Source organism: Squalius cephalus (assembly GCF_949319135.1).
Source record: "Squalius cephalus genome assembly, chromosome: 9".
In the NCBI taxonomy this organism is placed as follows: Eukaryota; Metazoa; Chordata; class Actinopteri; order Cypriniformes; family Leuciscidae; genus Squalius; species Squalius cephalus.
Window position 1 is genome coordinate 10,231,301 of NC_137130.1, and position 17,845 is coordinate 10,249,145.

The 17,845-nt window shown below is 35.7% G+C and overlaps 1 protein-coding gene across 4 annotated transcripts in view; it reads left to right on the top strand.

Annotated features, from left to right (window-relative positions):
- erbb4b (erb-b2 receptor tyrosine kinase 4b) overlaps positions 1 to 17,845 on the top strand; it is a 303,711-nt gene that overhangs the window by 274,104 nt on the left and 11,762 nt on the right. For all 4 annotated transcript variants that reach the window (XM_079882023.1, XM_079882024.1, XM_079882025.1 and 1 more), the window contains 3 exons: positions 14,179 to 14,334; positions 15,976 to 16,051; positions 16,222 to 16,368. In XM_079882023.1, the coding sequence (XP_079738149.1) occupies positions 14,179 to 14,334; positions 15,976 to 16,051; positions 16,222 to 16,368 (379 nt within the window). The remainder of the gene's footprint in view (positions 1 to 14,178; positions 14,335 to 15,975; positions 16,052 to 16,221; positions 16,369 to 17,845) is intronic.

The window sequence follows — 17,845 nt, forward strand, 5'->3', positions numbered from 1 at the left end:
AGGTAATATTGAGCATGCATATTACTAGCATATTGCCTGTTTATTAGTACTTATAAAGTACATATTAATGCCTTGTTTTATAAATATACTCCCCATACATAAACATAAGCAAAAACTTCCTTACTATCAAAAAGCAGTAATTAGGAGTTTATTGAGGGAAAATTCCTAGTTAATAGTGAATATGTGTTCCCTAATTAAAAGTGTTACCGTTTTTATGTCATTGTTCTTTTCACCATCATGTTTTTGAAGTGTTTTATGCCAACCAAAGCTTCGTTCATTTGTTCAAAAAAGTGGAATTTTCTCATCTTAGGTGTCAAATAATCCTTGAGAAATCCTTCTAATATGCTGATTTAGTGATAATTATTATTATTAATGTTGAAAACAGTTGTGCTGCTTAATATTTTTGTGCAAACTGCAATACAGGATTTTAGAGGATTCTTGGATGAATAGAAAGTTCAAAAAAGAAATATACTCATTTAAAAAAAGAAATATATTGTAACTTTACAAATGTCTTTATTGTTACTTTTTTTCATTTAATGGATCTTTGCTGAATTAAAGACCTTTAATAATCTTTAGTAAGAAAAAATCTTACTGACCCCAAACTTCTGAACAGCAGTGTACTTTTAATAGTAGCTTCCCCTTACTTTAGCCTGAGCCTGTTTGCTATAGGTTTAATCATTACATTTTTTTTTTTTTTTTTTTTTTTTGAAGTATCATATAATTATTCTTTCTTATTTTTCTTTCTTTTTTTCATCATTAATTTATTTATAAGACCACTGCAGTAAATACTTATTTTGGCAAGTAATATTATCCTAAGAATAGACTTGCCAATTAATAAAGGTGTTTTGTAACAGCTTCATTTCAGTCTTATCCAATCAGATTTTAAGAGCCGTTGGAACGCCACATACAGTATAATGCATGCAGGCCAAAATCAATTCATCAAGACGGCAAGTAAAATCTGGGAACACTTACAGCTCACCACTTATGACATTAGAAAGACATTATGATGACAAGACTGTAGTATAGTTATCTTCATTATGTTGTTTCCATTGGCATCTAAGCTTGAAACACTGGATAGACAAATGTACACCTCTTTTTCATGCTTTTAAAACAGGCTGAACTGAAAGCAAGAATCAGAACTTTGAAAGTTGTTTTGTGAGTTTTTGTTAAAGCAAGCAGAACAGAAAAAAAAGCATACCCCTTAGCACTATGGCGACTCCAGAGTCTTGGCCGTAATGGATTAGCTATAAATAGGAATGACAGGTTAATGTTAATTCCATGATTTACAAAGCAGATGTCAGTGATATGTTGAAGGATTTGATCAGGGTCCTGCCTCTCCTGCCTTATTCTTTTTCTGTCAGCGTCCAGCTCGGTTTCACTATGGCCCGGTTGTCCTTCTCCTGTCTAAGTTCCCTATTGGTATTCTGTCACTCTGAGCGCTGCTGAATGGGTAGTGAAGTGTGACGGACAGAAGCCAGGCTCTCACACACAAGGGCACATTTTCACACACATATACACTCACCACTACAAACACACACACGCACACTTCCAATTTCCTCTTTTTTTCCTCTCTTTCCCTATTTTTTATGAATTTGAATGCCTGAGGAGTGAAATTATACATCATGCTCATCGCTAAAAAAACCTTTTTACACCAGAAAGTCAGAATCATGTCAGTATTGATTAGCGTGGCCTTGTATTTCTGCGTATACTATGTGCTGGAACTGCTCTTGGCAATTCAAAGTGTGTAATTGTGTATAAAAAAAATATTTATTTGGAAAATCACCCACTTTCAGCATGCAGAACCTGGAAAAAGACTATTGATTCTTACCAAAATATCCCCAATCCCACCATGTGCTTTACTATGAAAGAAAATGCCACCGAATTGTAAAGGCTTAAAGATGATGTAACATTCCAGTTGTTTTGCTCACTTCCTCTATATTAGAGCTCCCCCTGTTAAAATGGGGATCATTTATTCACTGGTGCAGTGGACTGAAAACAAGGCACGCTGATTGATGTGATGTAGAGGTGATGCCAAGTGGATATTAAAAAATATGATACTACCGTTCAAAAAATGTATTCAGCAAGGATGCACTGTATAGGTCAAAAGTGACAATAAAGCCTTTTAAATTGTTACAAAAGATTTATATTTCAAATAAGTGCTGTTCTTTTAAACTTTCTCTCATCAAAGACTGTTTACAACATTGAAAATAATAAGAAATCAGTTCTAAAGGATCAGGTGACTTGTTTCAAGTTTATGTTTTCATGTCTTTTATTTAGAAATTCTCACAGTCATGGTTCCTGTTTGTCATGTGATTCATAGCCCTCATGTGATCATGTGACTTGTGCTTCTCATGCGTCATGTTCCGATTAGTTAATTGTGTTCATTTGCCCTTAGGTTTGTCTTGTTTAGTCATTAGTCTTGGTGTATAAATAGCCCTCATGTTCCCATTGTCTCTTGTCTAGCTTTCTTTAACAAATATCCACTGATGGCAAGTTGAAGGAGAATCCATGTGCAGTTTATTGGAGTAAACGTGAAACCAATACAAAAATAAACTAAACACGACATTGACCTGACGTGGCTATAACTTGACTTGAAGGGCTATTTATACACCAAGACTAATGACTAAACAAGACACACCTGAAAGCAGTGAACAGAAAGAACCAATCAGAACATGACACATGAGACCACAAGACATGATCACAAGAGGTCAAGGAATCACATGACAAACAGGAAACCATAACAGAGAATTTACACCAAAAAAGACATTAAAACATAAATCTGAAACAAAACTAAATATCCATCCATCCAACCATCCATCCATATATGTATGTATATATATATATGAGGATGCAGAAATTATGCATTCACATTGAGTACACCTTCATTTTTTTATTTTTATTTTTACTGAATTCTGTCATTAACTGCTTACTCATGTCCCTCAACTTTTTTCCCAATGAGTGAAGGAGTTATTTTCAAAATTAAAAGCTGCTCTTTTCTAATGCAATGAAAATGCATGATGAACCCAGGCTTTCCATTTGCTTAGTTTCTTTTTAAAAATGTATATTAGGTTGGGTTAGGTGTATATGGAAGCTTGTTTCCGCCACTGAATAATAAACAAATAATAATAATTATCTTATTATCTCACAATTCTGACTTTTTATCTCACAATTCTGACTTTTTTTCTCACAATTGCAAGATATGAAGTCAGAATTGTGAGAAATAAAGTCGCAATTGCGAGATATATAGTCGCAATTCTGAGAAATAAAGTCGCAATTGCGAGATATAAAGTCACAATTCTGAGAAATAAAGTCGCAACTTTGAGAAATAAAGTCGCAATTGCGAGATATAAAGTCGCAATTCTGAGAAATAAAGTCGCAATTCTGAGAAATAAAGTCGCAATTGGGAGATATAAAGTCAGAATTGTGAGATATAAACTATTCTGGGGTAAAAAGAAAAAAAAAGTCTGTCTTTTTTTTCCTTTGAATTGGACTTTATATCTCACAATTGCGACTTTATTTCACGCAATTCTGACTTTATATCTCGCAATTCTGAGAAATAAAGTCAGAATTGCGAGATGTAAACTCGCAATTGTGAGATAAAAAGTCGCAATTATCTTTTAAAATGTTTTATTCTGTGGCGGAAACAAGCTTCCATAGGTGTAGGTAGATTTTATATAAGTAAAAATAAGTGTCACCCTTAATTTTATGCCTGGTATTTAAAAGAAATCATTGGGCACCTTTAACCAGCCCTGATTTGGTTTCATTTTATTAACACCACAACATGGCTATTTAATGCAGCACAACTGGTATTAACTGCATCTCTCTTTCTCTATGCACTGCTCCTCATTTCTCTCTCTCTCTCTCTCTCTCTCTCTCTCTCTCTCTCTCTCTCTCTCTCTCTCTCTCTCTCTCACCACCTGTCAATTGTTTGGTACACCCCGTCCTCCTCCTCTCTGTGATTGCACCAGTAGTCTTCAGTGGCATGTTTACACAAACTACTTAAACTGGTCTTTCTTTTGTCAGCCATGTTGTGCTGCTCAGCTTTTAATTAGCCCTTTGTCTGTGCAGCATGCCGCTCTTTATTATTTTTTCCTGTGCTTGCGCTGTGTTCTTTCCATACACTGGCTTGAAAATTGGTCACAGAGGGAGTGTACCGCCTGCCTTTTGCAGCCTGTGTGTTTGAGAGAGAGAGAGATTCTTTAACCTCTATTAATGCACAGTCCAGGTGCTAGATAATAACATGCTTGACAGAGGAAAAAGAGACATCATTTCTAATAAGCATTTCTTATTCCTCTATTCAGAAAGTAGTGGGGTCCCGATTTTTGAAGTCTCAAATTGGGACACACAGGCTAGGGTGACCAGATCCTCACTGGAGCTGTCGTTGGAACTATTTCTTGCTGAATTTGTTTCTAAACTTTTTTCTCCATGGTATTTAGAAGGAGGTAATGTGAATGACAAGAAAGCTATTTTGTCATCTACACACTACCGGTCAAATGTTTGGAATAATTAATGTTTTTGAAAGAAGTCTCTTACTCACCACGGCTGCATTTATTTGATAAAAAATACAGTAAAAAAAAAAAATAATAATCATTATTGTGAATTATTTGTAAAGTTTAAAATAACTGTTTTCTGTTTGAATTGCTGTGATGGCAAAGCAGAATTTTCAGCATCATTACTCCAGTGCCACATGATCCTTCAATCGTTCTAATATGTAGTGTACAGTATATTAGGCTATTAAAAAGTTGATAAAGTAATATTTTGTTAATCATGATTTTTGTAAATCAAAGCTTTTTATAAAGTGGTGCAGTTTTAAAACGTAAATGGATAGTTCACCCACAAAATAAGTTTTAACTGTTTTTGCACATACAATGAAAGTCAATGCGGTACAAAACAACATTTGACCCGATTGACTTTGGAGAGAAAAAAGGGTTTGGAATGACATGTGGGTGAGTAAATTATGTGAATGTTTTGTTGTTGTTGTTGTTGAACTATCCCTTTAAATCTGATGCAGTTGGAATGCTGATGCTCTTGGTGTACTAAGATGTTCAAGACAATCTCATCCTACATGACTACATTTTTGGACAGTGATTTGAATTGCCTGAAATAAGTAGTAGTAAACTTTATCTACAAGGTCAAAGCCCCAATTTCTTCCTAAAAAGAGCCAGCTGGCATTATATAGGAATCACTTGTGTGATTGAAGTTATAATCGATAGACAGGTCTCCCCTCCAATTTTGTTGATTTTTTTCCAAGCGACTGTGGTCTGCTGACAGGTCTGGAATTAATGGAATGGTTTTGTGGTGGTAACACTGTTCAGAAAGGACATTCAGAATACTGATGATGACACCTGCTAGACTAAACCTATCACACGGCTCCACGCTCTGCACAGCTGAAATATCAGGGACAGATTATTTGTCTCGAATGAGGAAAAGATGGCTGAGTCTAATCCCAGTCAGATGTGGTTACAGGTATAAGTGAGGATAAAGAGTGCGAATGCGGGTGACGAGACAGAAGGACTGAATCACTTTCTCTGCAGTGGGTCTTCACAGGTCACACTCCTCACTCTTTACTCAGTGATTATTCCCAGGCTTATATCACGAATCCTCCACAGAGACAGGAAACGCACAGAAGGCTTTAGAGAAGTTCACATCACTGCAAAATGACAAACACTTAATAAGTGACAAACACAATTTAAATCCATCTCTTAGGGAATGAAGGACATCATTCAAAAGGTCAAAAGCGAGTTGGGAAGGAAGTTAATTTAATCAGAGCAGTTTATGGGGGAAGCAGTATTGGCATAGAGATAGTAATCCAATAATGATGAAACAAGAGGATTTTTCATTCCTTTAAAGCTCTCATTTTGAAACATGATTACTAAACATGGAGACAAATCCTTTCTGAGTTTCCTTTGGTGAGTGCAAGAATGATCTCTCCATATTGAGGGCCTTCAGCAGGAGCCCATTGAGGGTTTGTGATGGTATTGTAGAGGAACCGTCAATCTGTTGGATCTAGACCTGTTTTTTTATGGAAAAAATTTAAGTAATGTGTTACAAAAACTCAATATTAAGTTTAAATGAAGCTGAAGTAGAGCTATAATTATACAAATTCATTGACCTCCATTAAAATGTGTTAGTATAAACATTGCGATTTCGCAATTCAAAGAACAATACAGCAGTGCTGTGTTTTGCTCTATGCACAATGTTTCTGCTGTTGCTTTGTTTGGAACTATTTTCCTTGGCCGAACAACAATTTGCAATATTGTGTGTAAAATGTAACTTACTCATTCTTGTTCATTGAACTGTTGTTTAAAATCAATATCACAGATAATATAATCACACTCGCTGTTGCTGTTGGTCGAAATATCAACATGACTGATCTATGGTCGAATCAGAGCTGTACCAATATTTGAAACATCATTTTTGTGATATTGTTGAAATAGACTGTAGTATATTTAATGATCACTTGATACTGCAGCTCTAATGGATTCATTGAGTTGATTCAGTGAACTCATGAGATTCATTCAGAGAACGTGAGTCTTTTTGAATGATTCATTAAAGGGGGGGTGAAATGCTCATTTTCACTCAATCTCCTGTTAATCTTGAGTACCTATAGAGTAATATTGCATCCTTCATATCTCCAAAAAGTATTTTGTTTTATTATATTAATAACAGAAAGATAGACTGTACCGAGTCTTTCCGGAAAAAAACGAGCGGCTGGAGGCGGGCCCTGTGGGCGAAGCTTAGCTGTGCTAACGCGCCGAGCTAGTGACAACACACAGAGACATTTATTCAGTTCAACAGTTTTACTCACCGTCCGGTTCCAACGCACGACCGCGAATCTTTATCATTGTGACTGCTCGATCCTTAAGCATTAGACGATCTGCAAATCCGTAGATCTGGGCTTTGAAAACAATCATCGTCGAAATGCAGGGAACAAACAGTCTTACACAACTCCGTTTATGCTCAGGAAAACAAACTCCATCCACGGGTTCCTTAACGCTGGGTTCTTTGGGAATCTGTGCAGGGTTGTCTTGCCCTGGCAACCAAAAACACACTTCTTTGGTGACATTGACTTCCCAAAAGCCGGGCAGGGCGCTTTGATGGCGAACTGCTTTCACTCTCTTGCTCTAGTCTACGAGTGCGCGCGCGGCCGCGATCTTACCGGAGAAGTGCCCTTAGGACCCATATAAGGAAATTCCGTTACATCTGACGTCACACATACCCATACTCGAAAAAAACTTTCCGAAACTTGTGACAAACCGGAAGGAGTATTTTTGGAACAAAAATACTCCTTCAAACGTACAACTTAGTTTTTGAAACTTTGTCCATGTTTAGCATGGGAATCCAACTCTTTACCAGTGTAAAAAACTCAGTATGCATGAAATAGCATTTCACCCCCCCTTTAAAAGAGGCATCAGACTTAACTGGTTCACTCTGTATTTTTAAGAACCGATTCATAAGAGTCATTTGTTTGTGAATTGGACTGTGCACGGTTTATTTTACTGTGTATGGTCCGTGACTACAACTTAAAAGAAAGAGGTTTTCTTGCCAGTATTTTGCGGTACATGTGCTTTTTATCTTATCGCATTGTACTTGGACTGCAAACTCAAAATACTTAAAATATGACAAATATTTGCAGTAAACAAATGGTGCTTAGAGTAAAGACATTGATGCAAGCATCACTACAATGTATGTATTAAATACATTAAAATGGCACTACATGCATGTTATATTGTATTATTATTTATGTTATAGGCCCTAATTCAATTTTATTTGAAGACATCTGCTCTACACTGATACTTGGCAATTTATGGTGAATTATATTCACCCATGTTTTGTATAAGCATTGGATATGTATTGCACACTTTGTGAGCTCAGTGTCACTATGAAAGCCCTTATAAACACGTTAATGTAGAATCCCCACACTGAACATTATTTGAAAGGGGGTTGCCTATAACTGCTCAGCTATTTCATAAAGTCGCCTGTTCTCTCTTCCGGGTTTTTAACACTCGCGTATGTGACGATCTCTGTTGCTCTATCAGCAGGTCTGCTGCATTAATGGACTGTGTGAGCCATTGATTTCTAATTACACTGAAGTCCACTCTGGGGATAAATATTGTGTGCCGCGGCCATCTTGTGGCTTATTGTAATCAGAGTGAGTATTGATTGACTGTCCGGGCTGCAGAAGTAATCTGTTTTAAATACACTGGGACCAGAGTGAATGGGGCAAAGCGGCCTGTGCTCTGACTGTGGAATGGGTTCGGGTTTAGTCCTGTGAGAAACGTGGATCAACTGCTAGGAACTGCAGTGCACTGCTCACTCACACTGAGCGAGAGAAACACTGTGTAGCCTGTGTTTTTTAATACATGGGGATAGGATATTTATGTTATCAGGCTTTTGGGTGAGAGAATTCGACTCTGTTCCAAAAGGAATTTCCTCTGTTTTAAGGCATGTGGAATTATTTAACGTGTTGCTAAATAATTTCTTTTAAATAAAAAAGTGTGTGCGCGTGCGCGCATGCATGCGTGTGTATGTGTGGCCTCTGCTTACAGCCAGGACTCAATGTCAATGAAAATAGTTGTGACAAACATTTATAAATGTTTTGACAAAGTGCATTCTATAGGACAATGCTATGGGCTGAACTTTTGTTTGCATGGCTCCAATATGAACATAAATAAGACATTCAGGGGGCCACCTTCATAGATTTTCTCCCCCAAGTGTCTTCCTTTTTATTGTCTTGTAACCTTCCTATTCTCACTGAAGAAATAAAAACAGCTAAAGAGAAGGAAAATGTTTGATACAGACACATCTATGTGATGTTTATATATATATATATCATTATTGTGTCTAAATATAATTATTTCCCTGCCGAAATGATTTGAAATTTTGATAAGATTATAAAATATGCTTTATGTCCAATTAAGACTTTTGAAAAGCCATGCCAGTGAGACGTAATTGCTTTTTTATGTGGTGCAAGCAAGCACTTTCCTTGTTTGCAGGTACAGTCGTGCAGAAGTCAAGATTATTTACCCTGAAATGTACGTTTCCCTCCTCTCTACCTCAGCTCTGCAAACGCTAAGATAATTGCATTTTGATAGACGATTAATGTTAATGTAGGCTCATTAATCTTTGAAAAGCTCTTAAGACCATGTCTTCCGTGAGACGTACCTGCAGTGTGTGCAGAGGAAGGAGGAAGGCAACAAAATGGCTGCCAGTCGTGGTCATTTGATCTGATTGTCACTTCCTTTATAAATGTTATAATCAGTATACATTTTCAAATATTTTTCAAAGAAGTCTCTAATGCTAATCAATGCTGCATTTATTTGATAAAAACACAGTAAAAACGAGAACAATGTGAAATATTGTTCTATATTTTTCTATTTGAAGATATTTTCAAATGTAATTTATTCCTGTGGTGACAAAAGCTGAATTTTCAGCATCATTACACATGATCCTTCAGAAATCATTCTAATATGCTGATTTGTTGCTCAAGAAACATTTCTTCTTATTATCAACGTTGAAAACAGTTAGTGTTCCTTAATATTTTTAGGAACTGTCATACATTTTTAAGAACAGCAAAAGTTCACAAACAGCACAAGGACATTCAATTGAAATAGAAAACTTTACTGTCAGTTTTAATCAATTTAATGCATCCTTGCTGAAAAAAAGGAAAAGACCGGAAAAGTTTGAACGGTAGTGTTATATGTGATACAGTCCTGTAATAAATGTGGTGCTGTGGGTGAGTATGGAGAAGAGGAAGTGATTTTTTTTTTTTTTTTCTTCAGCAAGCACAGAGGGTGTAATCCCCACACCATTACCTCAGATTACACTTGCTTGCTGGGGAAAGATTGCATGGCATAAAGAGATTTGTTCCCTCCTCCTTCACAGTTCTGCAGACATTTGTGTATTTTAAAGCATACCGATTAGCATTTCTCCCGTGACCCATAATGAACACCATTGGACTGCACTGACCTCAACCCTGAGGGACACTAAGGGCTTATTGTTTAATTTATCATATCCTACCAGTCTCATTCACAATATCCCCATCTGTGGCTTTACTAGGATAGACCATCAATTATTACTGTAGGAAACGCATCAGGTCAGCCAGTGTTGGTTGAAGTTTTGAATGCAAAGACTGTCCTGAATGAATTATGTATATTTATAATGGATATGATATAATAATATCTTACTGATTTAATCACAATGCATAATGCTTTGGAAACCTACCTCTATAGGCAGCTCACTTGGTTTTAGTAAAGAACATCTGTTTCATAATAGAAAAGATAATAAAAAAGCTGTCTGAGCAACATATTATTCTTTTTTTGAAAAAAAGCATCATCCTCTTTCCCCGCTTAACCCAAACCCATTTGAATATGGTTGAATTAAACCCCTCTTTCCATTCCCAGACTGCTTTAGCCGGTCCACTTATGTATTCTCGGCTCATCTTAAATTGGGGGATTTCTCTTTCAGAGCTGCTGCCATCATGTTAATAAGTACAGTTGGAAACACACTCTCAGATCTGAGTCTAGACTGTTGACATGCTGCAAAGCAAGCCACATTCCTTTCATTATACGTTTTATGTGCCACTTTTTAGTTCCCAATTAGAATTGATCTCTCACTTAGGTTTATAACCATGTTATTAACTTCTGGGGAAATGAAAAGAATATCCAGCAGATTTGACTATAAAGTACTCATTTGTGTTATTTTAAGCAAAAAAAATCTGTGTTTTTTGTTTAAATCCCCAGTCATGTAAATATGAAAGGTTTACTGAAGTAGTCAGTGGATACAAGCATTTCAGCAACAAGATGATAAGAAACGCCTGTGGAAATCTAAATATCCAAATCTAAATATGGGTTTGCATATCTTGTAGTCTTGCACTAGACCCTATTTAGCATATTTTTAAAAAGTAAATAGTAAATATTATGATAAAGTCAATGCCATTAAAGGATAACTGTCGCCAAAATGCAACCTAGGGTCTTTTTGTTAATCTACCCGAGGCAAACTTTCTTTTAAAAGCATAATTAGAATGGAAACGCCACTTCTGAGTTTGACTGTATTTTCGTTTTCGGAAATAATCAAAAATAGTCGATCTCCGAATGCAAAGTAACAGGGAGGAGAGTAAAGATGGAACGCTCCTAAAGCTTAGTTCCATATAAATTCACGGATAATTTGTTGTTTTGTCATTAGTGAAAATCAATATTGACCTTGTATTTGAAAAAGGATGCTCATATAAGAAGCAATACTAAAATTCAGAGTCAGTTCATTTACTTTTGGAGATCGAAAAGACCCTAGGTTGCATTTTGGTGACAGTTATCCTTCAAATGAGTGTGTTCAACTGGAATATAGAAGAAGTATGTACCCTGACTATTGTGTATTGTCCTCTAGTTTTATATTAGTAGCATAATTATTCATAATTTGATATTTTCATCGATTCAGTTTAGTTAACACTAAAACACTAAAACTATTCAAATAATTTCCGCTAATTGAAATAAAGCCAAAATAATATAAATGTAATGAACTTAAAAGTTTTAGTAGAAGTACTAAAATTACTAAAAGTAAAACTTATTATGAAAAATGAAGCTACAAAAAGCACGTAACAAAACTACTTAAGATAAAATAAATCATGAAAATATAAAAAATATATTAATAATAATGCTGTATAATATATATAGAATACTAAAATAACACTGATTCAGTTTGATGACTAGCCTCGAGCTACAACTGGTAAATTGTCTTATACATGGGCAGTAGGGGGAATTTTTTTTTAACAAAAAATAACAGTAGACTGAATTTACATCATGTAATATTAGATTCATTTACTTAACCAGTAATCTGCTAACAAAGTACTTCAGTGCAAACATACACATACACAATATTATTGACTTGTTTTGCAAGAAATGTTCAGGGTTGTTGCTTTATTATGTGCAAAATAGACAAAAACTGTGAATGTGTTTCTTCAGAAATAATAAAAATATAGATTTTTCTCTTCAATTCCCTATAAAAATGAATGCGTAACCACGAGCATTTCTCCCCAGTATATGATGCACTGCCAACATGCAGGTGATGTAATACGCTTTCCTCCTATGAATATATTCTCACAGTTATTTGATATTAAAAGCGCTTGAATCCAGACTCTTTCTGTGATGACAGACGCAGTCTTCTCATCTCAGAGAGCACCTGTGATGACCTACTGGACCTCTCAAATTGTATTTCCCCACTTTTACAAGCTCCCTCTCACTATCTCGCTCTCTTAAACCATTTTGCCACATGCTGTCCTTACCTCTCTACCAATCACATTAAGATATAAATTTCCTCCAGCCACCAGCTCAAGGGCACTTGAAAGCCCCGTTGGAGGGAAAAGTAGAGAGGCTGTTTTCTTGCGAAAGGCCTCCATGCTGCGGTTTGGACTTAAATCGATTACATGCATTGTTCGCTCCTCCAGAAAATTGATGTCTGGAGTTTTCATTGTTTTGCGATACACGGCCACGCCTGAGAAGAGACTCATCGCTTATCAATGTGACCAATCACCAATAATAATTCTGTGACTTTTTTTCTAGTGTAATCCCTCCACAAAGTGTCTTTGAAAAAAGTGAAGGCAGAACAAACAAACTTTGATTTTACTGCTAATGCCTTCTTCCTAATGCCGCCTTCTACATTTTAAGGATATGATGAAACTAATGCAGAAGTACATGAACTTTAATAGCTTATGAGAGATAATGATGGTATCATCATAAATCTAAATGTGTATTTTGCAGTTATATCTTGTAGTCTTGCAGTAGACCTTATTTAGCACATTTTAAATATACTAATAAACAATATTAAGTGAATATCACAAATGTAGATCGTTCAACTGAAATATAGAAGAACTCTGTAACCCGATTGTTGTCTATTGTCCTCTCATTTTTGGTAACTGAAATAAAGCCAAAATAAAATATAAATATTAGGAGTAATATTAATTACTGAAGTATTAAAGTATTAAAGTTATTAAAACTAAAACTTAAAAAATAGCTATATAGAATAAAAAAATGACTAAAGCACATAACAATTACTAAAATTTAAAATGAAATAAAAATAAAAATGAAAAATATAAAAAAATAGAAGCTCATTCAAAATATTAATAAGTTCTACAATACTTTATAAATAATACAAAAATAACCTTAAATGAGTTTGATGAAAACACTTGAGAAACAATCAGAAACTTGTCATATATTTGAGAAGTACTTTAAGTACTTAAAATTCTATCAGAATGAATTTATATGTTATATGTACAGTAATATTAGATAAAGTTACTTTACCAGTAATATACACAATATTATTCAATTGTCTTGCAGGAAAAGTTTTTTTTTTTTGCGTTATGTAGCCTAAGTGAATTTGATTAGCTTATGAGATGGTATCATCACGCTTGTGAAAGTGTCAGTGCTAGTGATAATGATTTTGATTGTCAAGTCAAGTCACATTTGTTTATATAGCGCTTTTTACAATACAGATTGTTTCAAATCAGCTTTACAGAGATAACAGGAAAACAATGCAAAAAAGTGTTTCCAGAAGAAAATAGCGTCACAGTCCAGCTTCAGTGATTTCATTTATTTAGTTCATTTATATATATATATGGAGTAAACCGTGATGTCATCGTCCAGCTCAGTTCAGTTCTTGTATAATAGAGTCAATGCAGGCAGATCAATATTATTGTTGAATATTAAATGAAATGTTAAATTTAATGTCCCCAACTAAGCAAGCCAAGCTAATGGCAACAAAGGTGGAAAAAGGCGACAGTGGCAGGAACCAAAACTTCACGCATTTCTCATTGAAAGCAGATGTCGTAATTTATATATATTTTTAAGATGGAAGAATACGGTTTTATAGATACTGGAAACGTGGCTTTCAAATGAAAGATTGGTATCAAAGAGCACAACCAGGTTCCTAACCGACGACAAAGACTTGACAGAGCACCCATCAATTGTTAGACCGTATTCTAGGTTAGTACGTGCGGATGTTTTTGCTCTAATCATTAGAAACTCTGTTTTTTCAGAATTAAGTAATAGGAAATTATTCCTAGTCATCCAAATTTTTATATCAGCTATGCATTCCGTTCATTACTTGAATTGGCAAGTTTCTTCGATTGTCACACAACAGTTAAATTATTCCCATATTAAATAAGTGTGTGTATGTGTGTTGATGCAGGGTATGATGTACTTGGAGGAGAGGAGACTTGTGCACAGGGATCTGGCGGCTCGGAACGTCCTAGTGAAGTCACCCAACCATATAAAGATCACTGACTTCGGCTTGGCTCGCCTCCTGGATGCAGATGAGAAGGAATACAACGCAGATGGTGGAAAAGTCAGTGTCACATGACCTCAACAAGACAAAGGGCATGCACTGACCCAGTTAATATATGCTCTTTGTGTTGGAAGTCAAAAGATTTGCTGCACTCTTTGTCTATGGGTTTTAGAACACATCTCCTTATGACAGGCTAATTAACAATGTTTAATAAGGCCATACACCAACTACAAGACAGAAGATTATTGCTCTGCACGCTTTCAAAGACTCATAGGTATAAGGGTCATGTTGGTGTGCACTTTACATGACTATGCGTAGACTAGTCAGGAAACACATCTAATGAAAGGTCGATTTCATTAGAAATCTGGGAATAGTCTTGACATGTAACTAAGAAATGTGTGCTTCTAATTTTCTGAGTGATCAAACTTACGGTTTTCACCTGGCGAGAAAATGGGCAAAGGAATTCTGATTTACAAAGAAGGAGAAAGCCAACACTCTAACAAATATTTTGTTAAGTATATATACGTATATATATTTTTTTTGGCCAGAAATTCATCCTACAAAATATAGACAAAATGTGTATGGCATATTTGTGCCTGTATTTTACATATTATAATCATATTTTAATTAATATTTTACATATTATAATCATATTTCATTAAGTGACAATGTTAATATAGCAAAATCAGCTTTTAACCTCAATAACCACCATACAAATACAAGTGGTAAAATATAAAAAGGCACATGATGATTCCATAAAACATGGTCAGTATATATGGTGTATGTACAGGGTCATACACGCAAAAACAAAACACCATCAGGTTAACACACCACACTAACATAATATAATAAACAGTAGCAAAATAACAGAAAATGTAAAACAAAACACCTTAATGTACATTACTAATAACAAAAATGAGAAGATAATCAACTGTTTATATTAAATATCATCATATGTGATGCATCAGGCAAGGACTTCTTAGAATAGCCTTTTACCGAAAATTATATGGAAATACTTGGGTTTTACTTGCAAAAAGCAGTAACATTACATGTAATGTGACAGAACATAGATTAAGGTGTTTACATGCCTGGTGAAATCGGGGTAATGGCCAAAATCTAGCTGTGTTGATTGGTTCATTTTTAAGCCGTTTATGAGCTCACACCGATAAAGGAAAACGGTTTAACGCGTTTAACGTGCATGTTAATGCACTTGATCTGATCTTATCCATCTGAATCTCCTTCTTGTTGCCATATAGAGCATCCTGGGACACGCTCTGCTCCGTTCAGCTCCAACCGGCTACCATTTTAAATCCGCCATGTTTGTTTTCCCACATAGGAGAAACTTCAAACCTCTTGAAACTAAAGTTTTAGTGCAGTTTGATACCCAGCAGCTCTGCACACACATTTACCCCAACCTGTTTCTTATGTTTCCCTTTAAAGCAAAAGATGAAAAGAATCAGATATCACTGATTATTCCATTTCTGAAATATTAACTTACCAGACCTAATAAATAATGCATGATACTGTGATAAGGTTTGGTTTTAGCGGTGTAAGCTTTGAATAAACTTTGTCAAGTTGCGTAAATAAACAATAATTTAGTACTCGTTGTGCTCACTTGAACTTTACATTTTCATGTACTGTATCATTGTGTGTTTTTTTATTCAACACAAGCCACTGAAATGCTCCCTATTGTTTTGTCAGATGCCTATAAAGTGGATGGCCTTGGAGTGTATCCACTATAGGAAATTCACCCACCAGAGTGACGTATGGAGTTACGGTGAGATTAGCCTTAATTACAGTTACATGCCTCAGTAAAATTTATCTTATTTCAAGTTTAATTTCAAGTTTTATTATGCAGCCAAACTCTGTATGAATTGGGCAAACAGACCAGACAGTCTTAGCACACGCCTACAAGCTTTTTAAATTGCTTATTTGATTTTTTTCCAGGGGTGACTATCTGGGAGCTGATGACATTTGGAGGAAAGCCGTACGATGGAATCCCTACCCGAGAGATCCCTGACCTGCTGGAGAAAGGAGAGAGGCTTCCTCAACCTCCTATCTGCACTATTGACGTCTACATGGTCATGGTCAAATGTAAGACAGCTTTGCACAAATTTTCATCCCAGATTTTTTTATTATTTTTTTTTGGGGGGGGGGGGGGGGGGTTTAACTAGGGCTGTCAGCGTAACACTTAAACGCATGTGATTAATTCAAAATAGACACATTTTGTGTCAGACACAGACACATTTCAGTACATTGTTTCCACACACATTCGTGATAATGTTATGATTTGTCAAGTGTATGTTGCTGTGTTTAGTAATTCTGAATGGATCTATTTACTGTTGAAGGCATATGAAGTCAGGTCAAGGCAGTTGGTTTATTTTTATTTATTTATTTTTTGGCATCTCCACGTGGTCCTGTTCTGTTTCGCAACTTGACTTGTCTAAAATTTAAACAAGCTCTTTTTCTGTACACTAGGAATTCAAGTTTTCCTGTAATGATTTTTGACTGTTTGTTATTTGTTTCTTTTTTATGGGTGCTTTGGTGTGCATAAATGTATGAATTATATGGACTTTTGGTTATTTGGTGTCCTTTTGGAGTCTTCAAGTGTCCTTTTTTTGAAAAGACACCTAAATTTACCTTGAAAAAAGCTTGCAGAAATCAAGCGTAGCGTCAGTTCTGGCAGGACACATTAGTCAAGCTCGCATCAGCTGACTCTCAGCTGATCCACGTCTACCTATAGGAATACGACCATCCCTATTGTCCATCCCTCTTTTCCAGTTGGCTACTGTAGGTGGAAGGTCATTTAGTGTTAATGCTCCTAAATTATGGAATTCACTACCCCTTACACTTCGTAATATCTCATCTGTGGCTACATTCAAGACTCAGCTAAAAACATATCTATTTAACATGTATTTTGGATAATGTGACTAGATGTGTCCTCATGTGATTGTAATGTGTGTTCGGGTGTGTAAATGTATTGTAATATACAAATGTAAAGCGAGCTTGAGCTACGGAAAGGCGCTATATAAATAAAACTTCTTCCTCTTCTTCTTACGACGCCTATCACTGTATACACTGTATACACATATATAAGCTCCTTCGGTATTATCAGCAGCTATCGCGTTTCTCAGGAGCTAATTCCCTTCTCCATCCCCAGCTCCTCCTCTCGTCAGTCAGGGTTTGGCATTCTGATTCCCCCTGAATCAGAATAAATTCTCGAACTTTGTAGTACTTTTGAATTAATATCTTCAACACATTCATATTGGTTCTGTTCTGTTTCCCCTAAGGAGGGTTATTGCTGCTCTCCCTGCTCTTATCCATGCTAGGCTGGTTCTGTCCCAGAACAGAACCATACCGCCAATTCAAACTGTATGCTAATTGTCAATCGTATTTGACGATAGTGGTCCTGACAGAAACACAGTTTTGTAAAAAAAAATTATGTGTTAAACAAGATAAATGGTGTATGCTTAATTTCACGATAAGTGTGCGAGTAATCGTGATTAATCTAACACATCATGATAGAAGTTCTTATGTAGTGTTCAAGCAGGTCGGCTTAGGAAACCTTCTG